Genomic DNA, 16071 nt, shown 5'->3' on the forward strand with positions numbered 1-16071 from the left:
GGGTTTAAAAAGAGAACTAGATAAATTCATGGAGGTTAAGTCCATTAATGACTATTAGCCAGGATGGGTAAGGAATGGTGTCCCTAGCCTCTGTTTGTCAGAGGGTGGAGATGGATGGCAGGAGAAAGATTACTTGATTATTGCCTGTTAGGTTCACTCCCTCTGGGGCACCTGGCATTGGCCACTGTCAGTAGACAGGATACTGGGCTGGATGGACCTTTGGTCTGACCCAGAGGTCTGGCCATTCTTATGTCCTTACGTTATGTTCTAAAGAGGATGCCTCAGTCTCCATGCCTATTCAGTCCTTGACGCCACTCCTGAGACCGTTAGCAAGGGTGCCAGTTAGTGCCAGTCACTGTGGTGATCTTAATGCTGTTCTGTAGGAACTAGAATGAAATCACCAATACATTTCACATAGGACATTGAGCAGCCAGTATTTGTTTACTACTAACCTGCGCCAGTTTTGAACTGGAAGTGAAAGGGCTCTATACAGTAGCGTCTTTCTTAAATAAAAGGTTAATTGAAAATATTTTGCTTCATAACGAGTGTCACATACTTTAAAGTTCTCTCTAACAACGGAAGAAAATTATTGCCTTGTAAAGTGTCACTGTTTTTTAAACTGTGCCATAACCCATACTTTCCTCTCTCATTTCTTTCCAGAGGGGTGAGCTACAATGTGCACTGGGAAGTGTTCAAAGTGCATTGGGGTCGTGTTGTTCCCATTAGCTGTCTGTGCCATAATCTCCAATCTTCTCCTGTATTTCCCCAATGGAAATGTTACAGACCCCGACAAGATAACTGATTTGGTTTGGTTTTTCCATGGCATTCTTGGAGCTGGGATACTGGTAAGAGAGAAGTTTTGTCATTGTTGTTGTTGTTTTAATTATTTCAACTTTTTAAAGCTTATCAATGCCTCTCTTGATTCCAAATAACAATCCCTGGGGGTTCCCTTTACATTTGTAGATGATACAACTTATCTGTGGGGAGAAGTCTAAAACTATCTGGGGACCAAAACTGAAAAGGCATATTTCCGGAGGGCTAAGGGGAAATCACCTATATATAAAAAATATAATTTCTTTATGAAAATCTTGGTGTACAAAGAAATTCAAAATTCCAATTATTAGAGGAAACAAAAATGTTGGCTTTTCATTATATATGTAGTAAACAAACACACAAGTTTCTTTGCTGTTCACATTGAGGCTCAATGTGTACATTCAGCTTTGGGTTGTAAGTTCTCACATTTGTTGAGTTGTGTTGCCTTGTTTCTCCTTTCATTGATTTTATTTTCACCTTTCATGAGGCAGTGAAGCTTGCTTGGGCTTGCCGTTATTGGAGCTGTTGTCAAAATCAAGTAGTGCTGAACTGCTCCTCTTTTTTGTGAGCACTGTTTGAATTCCAAATAGCTGTTATGAAAATGATTGAACCTATTTTTCTTGTGGTCATTTTTCTGTGAACATGTGTGTGACCAGGTGTTTGTCCACATACATGTTTGGGGAATGCCTGTTCTTTGTGTGAATTCCCACAGTTGCATATGCATTGTGTTTGAATAGATCATATGAAGTGCTTGTCCTTGTCTATAAATTTTCAGTCATGCAATCAAGGAGCAGGAAAAAAAGCCATGCAACTGAGGTGACCAATCATATACCACAAATAATGAATAGTAAAGAGTCTAAGTGAATAGACCACAGACATTAAATAGGCTCTCATCTCCTCACATAAAGGAGGAGATGAAATGTACTCCTCACTGAATATTTATGAACAACAAATCCATAAAAATCAAAGTCTGTTCTCAGTAAGGCCCTGATCCAAAAGCCACTGAAGTCAATGGAAAAACTCCTACTAAGTATAATGGGCTTGGATCAGGACCATATTTCACAAACAGAAAAATGAGTAAATTCTTGGCTATGAATAGCTTGCTTGGCTCTTCTTGCATACCATCCACCTACTCGATAGGCCTATCCCTCATGCTGAGCCTGGATGTATGAACAGGGAGTCTGAACAAAGCTGAAAATTGTACCACAGGCACTTGCAAAAAATTCATACCATTCCAAGCCCAGGGGCTGCTGGCTTTCAGTGAAAGAAGAAACTAATGTTCTGCATGACAGCCCTGTGTCATGTTCAGAACATGACTTCTCTTAAGGGTTCTAATAAGGCTAGGCTGTGGCCAGGATGGTTCACATCAAAAATGGACACAGCGAGGGGAAGAAGAATTTGCACTGATCTCCAAAACACTGACAACAGCACTATGATTAGTTTTTGATCAGCAAAACAGTGCTGTTAAGTGTATGCGTTTTCCATCAAATTATCTGATGGACTGAGAAAGAGATGTGAATAGACAAAGCATGGGAGAAGGGGGGTGTTATCTCCAAGTGGCAAAAAGGGACTTGAAACATGAAGAAATTAAACTACTTGTTCAAGGTCACACAGAAAGTCAGTCTCAGGCTGGGAACTGAATCCAGGTTCCTGTGTACCACGCCAGTGCCTGAACCACAAGAACAATCTTCCCATTTAGCAGCCAGCTTTGGCTCATTTCAACCTTGCTCTCTCCTTGTCTTCTATGGCTGCTTTTTAAAAGACATGCCCTTATAAAAACAGAACACAGGACTTTATTTTGCTTAAAACCCCTCAAACTTCCTTATTTTGCAATTCAGACATTTGAAGAAAGGAAGAATGACTCATTCGTTATGAGCGCTCAATGCTGCAAACTCATCATGAGTCAATCTGCGCACACAATGGCACCATTGTGAAGTGACTGAGCCCCACCTCACACATAGACCCCACCTCACTGACACCAGTGAACTGGTAAATTTTCATTCTAACCCAAAAGTTGGGAAGTTACAGATGCTCAAAAAAACAAGACGCAACAAACAAGCCCTTCACTCCAAACCAATGAACTTGCTCCAAGCAAAGACAAAATAACCCACTCACAGACTGGCTAGGAGGCCTTCAAGAAAAACAAGGGTAGTGAGGGAAGCAGAGCTGCTGATTCAGTAGATGGCACTCTTGACTCTCAGTCAATACTCTAAAATGACTGAGCGGGGTACTAGAGGACACTGTGTTGCTGGGGTTGAACTGCTAACAGCCTCATTGCACTTTTCACAACAGGAGGATTTTTTTTAATCCCAATGCCCTAGCCAAATTCCAACAGAAGTATTTTCATTCTGTTCACATGAATTCCCCACTGAGGTTAAGCTACAATGGACATTATATTCTTCGCTTTCTGCCCATAGCACTTGTAGAAGTGTTGCTATGAGCTGTTAAAGGGGCACTGTCAGGCTGAATCTAGTCAGTTAAAAATAAGAGTTAATGGTTTCAAGTACTCCACCTGCCCCGCAGTCCGTCCTTCTTTCCATTCCCTGGTTTGACAGCCACAGTTAAATGTTTTTTTTTCTCCCTTGTTGCTGCATGAAAGAGATACACAAACAACAGTGGACTCCGCTGTTTTATGAACATAAAGGGGGATTCTTTATTCTGGTTACTGGACACAGACAGACCTTGTAGTTCTACAACCAGTGTTGTATAGGGCAGCATTTCTCAAACTGGAGGTCCATGAGGATACTCCAGGGGGTCTGTGGGCCCCACTGATCAACTCTTCCCCCCTTCCTCCCTCAACTCCTCCCCCTCCTTCCCAGCACCTCCTGCACACCAGAGAAGAGCTGTTTCCCCCTCACACCCAGGCATGCAGGAGGTGCTGGGAGGGAGGGGAAGGAGGAAGAATGGGGGCACTTGGGGAGGGGTGGAAAGAGGCAGGAAAGAGGAGGGGCCTGGGTGGAGCAGGGGCAGGAAAAAGTGGTCAGGGGTAGGGCCTTGGGGGAAGTGTGGACTGGGGGTGGGGCCTGGGGCTGAGCAGGGGGGTTGGGGGTCCCCAGAAAAATTTTAAAATCAAAAAGGGGGTCCTCAGGTTAGTAAAGTTTGAGAACCACTGGTCTAGGGAGACTCTATGTGGCATGATAGGACATCCTGCCATGGCACAGTCATGGATGGGACTGCTGGCTACACCCTATCAACTTGACTCCAGCTAATAATTACCATGGATCAAACTGAGCTGAGCTCAGAGAGTGTTGACTGAATTGTGTTGTTTTCACCTTCCTGTGGTCTAATAAAAAAGGCCAAATTCAGGAATGATGAGTAAGATGGTGCAATTTAAATCCCTTCACTCTAATTTTGGACCAAATTCTCCACTGGTGTAAACTGGTGTAATTCCACTGAAGTCAATGGAGCTACATTGGTTTACACTAGCTGTGAATCTATCCTTTAGTCCCCTTAACACTGTACTGAACTTCCTTAGAGTCAGTTGGAATACCATGGAGCTACCTAAAGTCACTCTTCCAGTGCACAAGAGAGTCTCAGTGGTGTAACACAGAGTGAAGAGCCAGAAGAAGCTAAAGTAGCTTAATCCTATGACCCCACTTAATTCACACATTGTTGTCCAACTAAAGCTGAGTACGTGGAGACCTCACACATTAATTCAATATGTTCTTAACTTACAGGTTATTTTGCCAGCATTTATGATGCTGGGCGCAGGTGGAGCTGGATGTTGCGCTAACAGATGTGGGGTAAGCAACAATTTACATGCTGAAAAGGGCAATCACTATGATCCATGAACAACAGCCCTTAAGTGGGAGCTGAGCAGATGGAAAGGCACAAAGCACACAACCACTGACAGTCCAATCCCCTCAGTACAGAAATAGGGCTTGACTTGCAGAATCCCTGTGCTTGGCCTATGATTGATTGACCCCAGCACAGGAGCAGCCTCATCTAGCAAGCAAGAATGTTATATAAACTAATACCTAACCCCAGGACAGGTTTGAGGCATTTAGCCACAATAATAAGTATAGAGTGGAGAGAGACAAAGCAGCACTATCCCACTCCAAGTGGAACAAATCACTGCTCCAATTTGCTGGTGAACAGGGGTAGTTGGCAAAATATACTGTCCTCTAGGGTGGCACAGCCTAACCCCTTTCCTGTGGCTGTTCACGTGAGGACAGTGCCAGAGTGCCATGCTTCATGATGCAGAAGTAACATACCATAAAACTTCTCTGCTATATACCATAATGCACAAGGGGGCCAAATTAAGAATTGCATCCTCAATTCTGGCATTTCCTAATTTCTGAGTGCTTCATGTTTCAATCTTAGATGTAAATTTTTTGTAGCTTCCTACGTTTTTAAATAAGCAAACTGGAAAAAAAACCAGAAATTTCATCATGTGGAACCATACTATCCTCCACATGTTTCACCAATAGGTTTGGAACCTTTAGATCTACAACACAAATCTCTGCCATTTGACCTAAGGCAGTAACCAATAGCAGTAGTAGGTTGACATCATCTATGTAGATCAGCCACTCAAGGAAAATGAGACACATTTTACCAGTGGGTTTTACAGATATTTGCTGAGAGCAGAGAACATTGAAACTCTGGAATCCCAGGTTTGATTCCATGACTGGAGAGTTCTCTGGTGGCTAAAGACCCTTCCCCTCTGCCCCTTCCTGTCTTAGTCTTCATCTTCTTCCCCAGCTTCTGTAAATCTCCACTACAAAGCTACTTCCTTCTCCTCCACCACCAATGCATCTGGAGCATTAAGATCACTGGACAGACAATCTTCCTTGTGGCACCACAGCAGCCCCCAGTAGCTCAGAGGAGCAGTTGCAGGGAAATTCCTGCTCAGCCCCTGGAGCCCCAGCATGGAGCATGCTCAGTCATGGTGGAAAAACAATATATTTTGCCTAATGTTGTTCCTGGAACTGGCTGAACCATTTTATCCAAAACTTTCTAATAAATAAATCCAGGCTGAGCCAGACACCCAACATGAAAATTTTTATCCCAAATGGTTAAGTCTGGCAAAGTTATAAGCAACCTAAACTACATCTTATAGCAAGAAGTATTAGGCAACCCTAATTAAAGGCACCACTGGTAGCACCACTTATAAAAGTTTTCCATATACAAACAACAACCATATATTTTTAGATTATTAAAAGTGGCTGGTTGAGGGAACCCAGGAGATGCAGTGGATCAGTCTTATGGGCTGCTACCACTGGCGGATCTGCTATAAAACCACAGACAATTAAAGCCATCAAGAGGTAGGAGAAGAATTACTTGAGCTAAAGGACAGTTCTAATGTAATGCCAACTGATCCCAGTCATTGGTGGGCAGGATTAAACCTGGGGCCTCTAGGAGCTTAAAGCATGAGCCTCTATCGCATGAGCTAAAAGCCAACTGGCTCTTAGCTAAGGCTGTAGGAGCAGACTCATTAATTGCTCTCTAAGTGGTCTTGGTGGCACTAGATGGGACAGAACACCACACCCAGAAGGGGTGTGGGTTACACAAGCACTAGAACAAATGGGTATAAACTTACCATGAATAAATTTAGGCTGGAAATTAGAAATAGTTTCTATCCATCAGAGGATAAAGGTTCTGGAAGAGCCCCCCAATAGGAATAGTGGGGGAAACAACATAATTAGTTTTAAAATAGAGCTTGATAAATTTATGAATGGGATTATCTGATGGGGTTGCCTGAAAAAGCAGGAGACTGGACTCGATGACCAAGGAGGTCCCTTCAGGTATGAGTCCATAAATTTGGGAGTCATACCCTATGACTGGTGAATTGCTAATATAGTACCTGTTTTTAAGAAAGGGAAAAATGTGATTTTGGAAATTACGGGCCCGTTAGTCTGACATTACAGCCTACAATGGATCACACTGAAAGGTGAACTGTCAGGCTGGAGGGAGGTTACTAGTGAAGTTCCTCAAGGATTGATTTGGGTACCAGTCATTTAACATTTTCATTCATGACCGTGGCACAAAAAGTGGGACTGTGCTAATAAAACATGCAGATGACAGAAAGTTGGGAGGTATAGCCAATACGAAGGAGGACTGGAATATCATACCAGAAGATTTGGAGGACCTTGAAATTCGGGGTAATAGAAATAAAATAATATTTAATAGTGCAAAGTACTAGGTCATGCACTTGGAGACAAACAGTGAATATTTCTGCTATAAGCTGGGCATATATCAGTTGGAAGCAACAGAAGAGAGGAAAGACCTGGGTGTATTGGTTGATCCCAGGACAACTATGAGCCACCAATGTGATGCAGCCATGAAAAAGGCTAATGCAATCCTAGGGTGCATCAGGTGAAGTATTTCCAGTAGAGATAAGGAAGTGTTATTGCCATTAAAAAAGTCACTGGTGAGACCTCATCTGGAATGCTGTGTGCAGTTCTGATATGCCATGTTTAAGAAAGATGAATTCAAACTGGAGCAGGCGCAGAGAAGGGCTACTAGGATGATCAAAGGAATGGAAAACCTATCTTATGAAAAGAGCTTGGCTTGTTAACCCTAATAAAATGAAGACTGAGCAGAGATACGATTGCTCTGGAAAAACATCAGAGGGATAAATACCTGGGAGGGAGAGGAATTATTTAAGTGCTAATGTTGATGTAACCCATGCCTGATGGGTGTGGTGCTCTCTCCCCCTCTAGTGGCACCTAGATCACCTAGAGGTTAATGAGTCTGCTACAGCCTTGGCTAGGAGCTTTTCACTCATCCAGTACAGCAGTGGTCCCCAAACTTTTTACCTCACGTCCCCTCTTACCCCTGACCTCACACCCCCTATGGAGGCAGGAGCGAGGCCACGGCTCTAGGAGAGGGGGGATGTGGGCAGGGGTAAGTGGGACAAGGCTGTGGCCAAAGCTGGGGGTTGGAGTGGACCCTCGGCGGGGGCTGACCCTTGGCCAGAGGCCAAGGCCTGCAGCCAAAGCTTGGCACAGAGCCCCAGGAGCAGGGTGGGCAGCCAGGACCCTGGGCACAGGGCTGGTAGCAGATCCCTGAGCATGGGGCCAGCAGCCAGGACCGTGGGCACAGGGCCAGAGCCAGAAGTGGAGCTGGGCAGTGCTTCCTCCCTGCCTCTCTTTGGGGGCTGGTCTGAGCCCCAGCCACACCCCCTGGAACATTTCTCTGCACTCCCCTAGGGGGCGCACCCCAGACTGTAGACCTTTCCAGTAGAGGCTCATGCCCTAAACTTTAGTGCAGGGGGTGAGGAACCTTTTTTCTATAAGGGGTCATTGAGCCACAGAAAAAGTCAGTCATGGGTTACATACAGCCCTCAGGTGGGGTGCAGAGGCTCAGGGCTTCTCTCCACAGCAGGGTGAGCCGGCGCTCATGACTCCAGCCCTGCGGGAGGGCACAGAGGCTTGATGCTTCCCCTAGGCTCTGGGGTGAGGCCAGAAATGAGGGGTTCAGGGTGGAGGAGGGGGCTCTGGGCTGGGGCAGTGGGTTGGGGTGCAGGATGGGGTAAGGGCTCCAACTGGGGGTAAGGGCTCTGGGGTGGGGTTGGTGATGAGGGGTTTGGGGTGTAGGAGGAGGAGGCTATGGGCTGGGGCTAAGGGGTTTGGAGTGCAAAAGCAGGCTCAGGGCTGGGGCAGGGGGTTGGGTCAGGGCCGCCCAGAGGATTCAGGAGGCCTGGGGCAAAGCGGGGGAGCTGCGGCACATGTACTCACCCAGCGACGATCCGGGTCTTCAGCGGCATTTCAGCGTCAGGGGGCCTGTCAGTCACTCCATGTTTTCGGCAGCACTGAATGGCCCCCTGCCGCTGAAATGCCACCGAAGACCGGGACCACCACTTGCCCTCTCCCGGGTGGCCCTGGTTGGAGTGAGGGAGAAGGTTTGCGGGTGTGGGCTCCAGGAGGGAGTTTGGGTGTGTATGGGGTTCCAACCTGGGGCAGAGAGTTGGAGTGCAGGATGGGGAGGGACTTTGGGTGCAGGATGGGGAGACTTGCGGCAGGCTAGATGAAATGAAGCAGCAGGCTGGATTCAGCCTGCGGGCCGTAGGTTCTCTACCCCTGCTTTAGAGGTCCCAGGTTGGATCCCACCTGCCAATGACTGGGGGTCTAGCAGAGTTACATTGACACAAGAACAAATGGATATAAACTGGCCATCAACAAGTTTAGGCTTGAAATTAGACAAAGATTTCTAACTATCAGAGGAGTGAAGTTTTCCAGAATCTGGGAATGGGAGACAGGGAATGGATCACTTGATGATTACCTGTTCTGTTCATTCCCTCTGGGGCACCCAGCACTGGCCAGTTGGAAAACAGGATACTGGGCTAGATGGATCTTTGGTCTGACCCAGTATGGCCGTTCTTATGTTCTGAAATAGCCTTCCAAGGGGAGCAGTGGGGGCAAAAAAACTAACTGGCTTCAAGACTAAGCTTGATAAGTTTATGGAGGGGATGGTACAATTGCCTGAAATGGCATGTAGCCAATCTGCGAGTGCTAGCAGCAAATATCTCTAACGACCGATGATGGGACACTAGATGAGGAGGTCTCTGAGTTACTACAGAGAATCCTTGCCCAGGTGTCTGGCTGGGGGTTTTTGTCGACATGCTGAGGATCTAACTGATCATCGTATCTGGAGTAAGGATGGACTTTACTATCAGGTCAGATTAGGAGAGAACCCAGGAAGATTTTGCCTTCCTCTGCAGCCTGGGGCATGGGTCACTGTATTCTGGCACTAGAAAAGATTCAAAAAAGGGCAACTAAAATGATTAGGGGTTTGGAGAGGGTCCCATATGAGGAAAGATTAAAGAGGCTAGGACCTTGGAAAAAAGGAGACTAAGGGGGGATATAATAGAGGTATATAAAATCATGAGTGATGTGGAGAAAGTGGATAAGGAAAAGTTATTTACTTATTCCCATATTATAAGAACTAGGGGTCACCAAATGAAATTAATAGGCAGCAGGTTTAAAACAAATAAAAGGAAGTTCTTCTTCACGCAGCACACAGTCAACTTGTGGAACTCCTTACCTGAGGAGGTTGTGAAGGCTAGGACTATAACAGCATCTAAAAGAGAACTGGATAAATTCAGAGTGGTTAAGTCCATAAATGGCTATTAGCCAGGATGGGTAAGGAATGGTGTCCCTAGCCTCTGTTTGTCAGAGGGATGGAGATGGATGACAGTAGAGAGATCACTTGATCATTGCCTGTTAGGTTCACTCCCTCTGGGGCACCTGGCATTGGCCACCGTCAGTAGATAGGATACTGGGCTAGATGGACCTTTGGTCTGACCCGGTACGGCCGTTCTTATGTACTTGCTAGTTTAAATGAATGTAAATGGTGGGTTCTCTGTAACTTGAAGTCTTTAAATCATGATTCGAGGACTTCACTAACTCAGCCAGAGGTTCTAGGTCTATTACAGGAGGGGTTGGTGAGGTTCTGTGGCCTGTGATGTGCAGGAGGTCAGACTAGATGATCACAATGGACTCTTCTCGCTTTACAGTCAGGGAGCAAGCCTCCCAGCCCAGGTAGACAGACTCACACTAGCTCTGCTCGAGCTAGCATGCTGAAAATAGTAGCATGGACGGCAGCTCAGGCCAGCCACCCGAGTCCAAGCCCACCTGGCCCCCTGGTCTTAGGGTAGGTTCTAGTCTGGGCTGTTGCCTATGCCACAACATCCACACTGCTATTTGAGCTAGTGCAAATCTATCTACTTGGACTGGAAGCACGCTCCCAGCTGCAGTGCAGACATACTCATCCAGTCCTATGTTCCTAAAGGTCTGGGCTTCATCCATCTCTGCAGGCAGGTGGATGCAATTTGCACTTTTCTTTAGCCAGGAGGTAGCTGCACCAGAGTTGGAAATATTCAACAACTTCAAATTCCTGCTGCAGTGATGCAGGCCCGGTTGTCATTATTTATTGCCTAAAGTGCAAAACAGATAAAGAGGGATTCCCTTTCCATTCACAGTCTGAGGTGTCCATAATAGTCTGTGTCCACAGAGATGATGTTCAGGGCCTTCTCCCTTTCAGATGCTGCTCTCTGTGTTGCTGGCTGTACTGGGAGCTGCAGGAGGGGTATATTGTGTGGTCATCTCATCCTTGGGATTGATTAGTGGGCCTCTTTGTGACACTGGTGATGGAGACTACATCTACCCTTTCAGGAATGACACATTGACGTAAGTATGACATACTGACTCTTTCAAATTGTAAGGGCCAATTTTTGCACCCTTCTAACAGCAAATCTAGGTTTTTCTGAAATGAACTGATGTTCTGCGCTATCAAATCCTGAATTTATATCACTCTGAGTGAGCAGGCCCCAGCTACCCTTCACTTGGTCCAAGTTCTCTGGCTCATTCTCTGGGAAGCTGCCTCCTTTTGTTTTGGAGGACATGGGTGCTTTGTTTCTATTGTGCTGTTGACCAGACTTGTGTGAGGGCTGTGCAATACTTTCATGGGACTGTATGAGATTTGAGCCTCGACTCCTATTAAAGCCAAAGGGAGTCACATGGCTAAAACATCACACGGACGGAAATCTGCCAAATTGAGCCCACTCCCACATCCCTCTGAAAAGCAAAGCAAAAATCTCTCCATTAGCTTTTTGCAAGTTAACACTGACAACATCTTGCAAAGTAGACTGGAGAATTCTGATGAAACTGGGTGAGATATTGTAACAGATTATGGGCACATTTTTTATATTCTGTGGACATCTGTATTTTACCATTAAAATTGTCCTGAAACAAAACACAGGATCTTATTCAGACAGCCATGTAATGCAAGCCTAATGCTCCATGACCCTGCACCTTAAGTTGTCAATTACATCTTCGCAAAGTGGGTATAATATGCTACCAGACCACTATGTTAGAGTTTAACATTCACTTTACACTTTGAAAATGGCTTCTAAAGATACCAAGGAGAGAATCAGGCCTGGTCTTTGAAGTACAGCTCTTAACTGGTAAAGTCTTTTTGAATCACTCTTCATAATAAGTTGTCAATTATTTTTTCTACTTACAGAGACAATTATTTGTTTAATCAGACAACATGGAGCATTTGCAAAAAACCTGAAAATGTTATTATGTGGAATATTGTCTTGTTCTCTCTTCTCTTGGGGATTGGTACAATTGAAGCTGTTCTTTGCTTTATTCAAGTCATCAATGGACTTATTGGATTCATATGTGGCACATGCATGAGGAAAAGAAAGGTGAGTATATGATATAAGATATCACAAAGTAAATATTATTTTTACTAGTATTTTTCAGACTCTATGATAAGTTTAGATCTATTTTTGACAGAACTACAGTAAATTGTTCTGATAGTGTATAATATCAGATATATAAACAAATGATCCAAATCTCAAGGACTTTTTAAATAGCTGGACAAACAATAAAAAGTAATGCCCCATTTAAAAAACACAACACCATTTATTCCCACATGGAGAGGAGACAAAGGGTCTGATGCTGTGGTTATTTAGGACTACCTTTTCAAAAGCAACCAGTGATTTGGGGAATCTCAATTTGCAGGTACTGAATTTGAGCTACATAAAAATATCTGATTTTCAGACAATACTTAGCACCCACCCTCTGAAAAGCATGTGTCTCAGAGTGGGCATTCAATAACCAAGGCACCCAAAGTCACAAGTCATTTTTCAAAATGTAGGGATTAAAGCCCATCCATGGACATCCAAGATTCAGGGTCACGTTATCTGTGGGTTGTAATGAGGCAGAAATCTCTTCTTGGCTTGCAAGTCTCTTCTTTTTCAAGAAAAACACCTTTACATTTTGATTTCTCTCCACAAGGAGGTTGTGGTGGGGGTTGCCATTTATTTTAATTTAATAAGATTCCTGTTGCAAGCCTGATATCCATCTGGAACTTTAATTAACTTGACATTCTTTCCTTCCTTGCCTTTCAGACACATATTGCTGGAATGTAAATCACCTACAAAGAATGCTAGTGACAAGCATAGATCTGCGGGGATTCATGTATAATCATAATGTGTTGTGCTATATTTGTGGGGACAGAGGGAACCCGAGATGTTCAGGACTTTCAGAACAACTCCAGAATATTTTATAAAGATATCTGGATGGGAGGGGGTGGATTATCTAGAACTTTTGAAGTCAAAGATTCTTTTTTGTCTCCTCTAAGTACCCAGGCTAAGTCTCGTACTGGCAACGTAATGCTGTCTTTTCAGGAGTGCCTGGCATATATAAACATTCAATCACAAACATTCTCCAATTAAAATTCACTGCTTACCCCGCAAGTGCTGCCCTGTGTAGCAAGCATGTCACTTTGAAGTGCTGGCTGTAGTATATGGGAATTTGGACTGAATGTATTAATTGTCAATATAAAGATTTATCAACTGAACTCAACCACACTGGTTGGATGTCTAAAGATGCTCATTAATGCTCCCCAAACCCTGTCCTGGCCCTGTGTAAAACTGGAATGGATTCTCTGGCAGTGCTCTGTCTATGTTTGCAGTGTCGTTGTAACCATATTGGTCCCAGTATATTAGAGAGACAAGGTGAGTGAGGTAATATCTTTTATTGGACCAACTTCCAATGGTGAGAGAGACAAGCTTTCGAGCTTACACAGAGCTCATCTTCAGGTCATGCTCTGTCCATTTTTATCACTTTGGTACATAAGCACTGGTCTTCAGTCATTTAAAGGTCTGGCTCAGAAAGGGCATTTTCAGGACCTAGCAATAGTGATGTTGCTTAAATAGTTCCAATATCTGTAGCACGTGGAGGCCCTGTGTAGCAGGCAGTTGGCCAGTATCTAACCTGCTTTAACCTCTGTGGAGCCAGCCTCCACTCACCCTTCTGTGTGTGCTGTAGGAGGCCATGGTGGTCTGTAAAGTGCCAATGCTCCACTGATAATCAGCACTTCAAAGGTAATAATGTTCCCCATGGGGTAGCACTGGAGATGCATTTGGTCCAACATGCAAGGTTAGCAACCAACTAGCCAATAACTAGCCTCATTGAACAATAAGGGGGGAACAAAATTCAGACTCACTTCCAGGGGAGTCAGATATGCACATCCTAGTGTACAACATTTTCATACTCAGTATTTAATTTTTTTTAAATTGCATTTCTGATTATTCTCGTGCATGCTTTTCTGAGAAGCCAAAGCAAGCCTCAAAAGGCACCAAATGGCATCATTCTCAGTACTACAGCAGCATTGAACCCACAAAGTGCTGAGTGTAAGATCAAGCCCTAAATGCTAAATCCGTGTGATTGCTAAAGTCTGTGATTTCAGGAGTGAATTCTTTGTCATTTTATTGGCCACTTCAAAAGGTAATTCCTACAATTGCCATTGGTTCTTCTGCTTAAGACAAAAAGTAGTAAGATATTTTACATATATATCAGAAGATCTTCAAAACTGCATAACTGTAAAGTTAGGTTACTTTGGATCTGTTTTGCGAAAGGAGGAACCTTTAATTCCTCTTTCAAAAATGTTTTGACTATGCCATTTGATCACACAAATGGGCATTTTTCCCTGTGCACATTAGGATTTTGCACACAGAAGTATCCGGTCACTCATGCTGTCACCTAACATATGCATGCAGATCCCTCATTTGAACAAATAAACCCTGGTTATGTTCAGGCAATAGGTATATTTTAGGGGGTGCAACTTAAGCACCAATATTTGAAATTTTTGTCCATCATGTTTTAAAGCATATTCTCTTAAATAAAAAGCATGAGAGAAATACACTGGTTAGCCAGGGTTTTCAAACATAAATAAAGGATTTGGATGCATACAGATCGTGTAAGTGGCTCTGAAAGTTCCACCTGCTACATGCAAGTATGCAAGGGGCTATGAACAGAGATGAGGTTCACAGTACTTCTGTCTCTTTTACTGCAGCAATCTTTTTATTTTAAAACTGCTGAAAAATGAAATAAAATGTGGTGCTTTCTTTGGCTAAATTGTATAAATTTTGTCCTTTCACTGCATGAAAACGCACTGTAGATTATCTCACATTTAACAGTTTAAATGGGTTGCTCATTGTCATGTCCTGAGAAATGTGCAGCTGCTGTACAGTGACCTGTATGAACGTGCTTCTAGTGTATTAAACCCTTTGAGCCTGATTCTCAGTTACACTAAGGGGCCATAGGGTAGCTGAGAATTCAGGCCTTTGTTCCTAGCACTACAGCAGTGCTTCACAGCCAGTGTGTGACCAAATGGTTCACAGCCACTGTGCTGCAGCCATTAGTTTACGCAGACAGAACCTGCTAGCAACCAACTACTTTCACCCACCTCTCCTCTTCACGCAGGTCCATGTGTCTGCCCCACCCTACACAAGCTGTCATGAAGGTCCTCTCCTAGGCCAGCTGGCCTGACCCTAGCCTGACTTTAAGCCACTGATTCCCCCTTTCCTTGCACTACTCAACTCTCCAGACATGATGCCCTAAATGCTGCTTGCTTCACTACTGCCTGCCTGCTTCTCTTGCTCCTGCAGCACCAGCATCTACTATCTGCTACTCCCACTCTCCTCTTTCTTGCCTACTCCTCTGCTCTGGCTTCTGTCTGCTCCTGTTCCTAGACTTATCCTCCTCCATCACTCCAGCTCTGACACAGCCAATCATCACTCACCTGACCACCCCGCACCCACTCTACCCCAACTAGCCTCCTACCTAATACTATTTCTCCCCACCTCCCAAGGAAACCAGAAATTAACTGGCTGAAACAGGTTACTTACACTCTGTTATGAAGAGCTGCCTCGTTAGATGTTGTTTCTTCAAATGAGTTTCTGCAGTGGAAGCAAAATAATTGAACAGGCGGCTTGCTGCTAAGAGTTCGGTTGCAAAGAGGGGAGATGTTAGGGAAAAGCCTATCTTGAATATTGGTCAGGCAGGAGCTTTGGCACAGGAGAACTGCTTTGTATGTGTAGCTGTGACAGTGAAACTTGGGAGAACTTATTGGAAAAGCATTTTCAAGGAAAAGCTGCTTTGAAACTCATGTAAAAAAACAATAACAATTAGACAACTCTTCATAAAACACTATAATCTCTTACATTGTATCACAGCAAGCAGGAAGGATAAAACCATCACTAACAAACTCTACTGAGCCTGTAGGAAAAACATTAACCCTATTAACAAGGGAACTTAGACTCTGTCAGAACTGGGCAAATTATTCATTGTGAATACAATGTCTTTGCAAATTTACCCTTTTCTTCTGTTTGCAAATTATTCCTGTGCTGACCCTGATTTCTATCGCTTTATTCATTATTCATATGTATTTGTCAAGTAGTTTAGGCAAACAAATTTCAGTCTATCGGATATTCATGAGCAATCTGCTAGGACTGGTCACTTA

General features: G+C 44.1%; 1 protein-coding gene across 1 annotated transcript; it reads left to right on the top strand.

Annotated features, from left to right (window-relative positions):
• Positions 1-473: 473 nt before the first annotated feature.
• Positions 474-16071, top strand: LOC116822617 (transmembrane 4 L6 family member 1-like). Its single transcript, XM_032776637.2, has 5 exons — positions 474-845; positions 4491-4556; positions 10798-10943; positions 11779-11965; positions 12674-16071. Exons 1-5 carry the CDS (start codon positions 675-677, stop codon positions 12692-12694), a joined length of 591 nt encoding a protein of 196 aa, XP_032632528.1. The 5' UTR covers positions 474-674; the 3' UTR covers positions 12695-16071.

Source organism: Chelonoidis abingdonii, chromosome 1, assembly GCF_003597395.2.
Source record: "Chelonoidis abingdonii isolate Lonesome George chromosome 1, CheloAbing_2.0, whole genome shotgun sequence".
NCBI lineage: Eukaryota > Metazoa > Chordata > Testudines > Testudinidae > Chelonoidis > Chelonoidis abingdonii.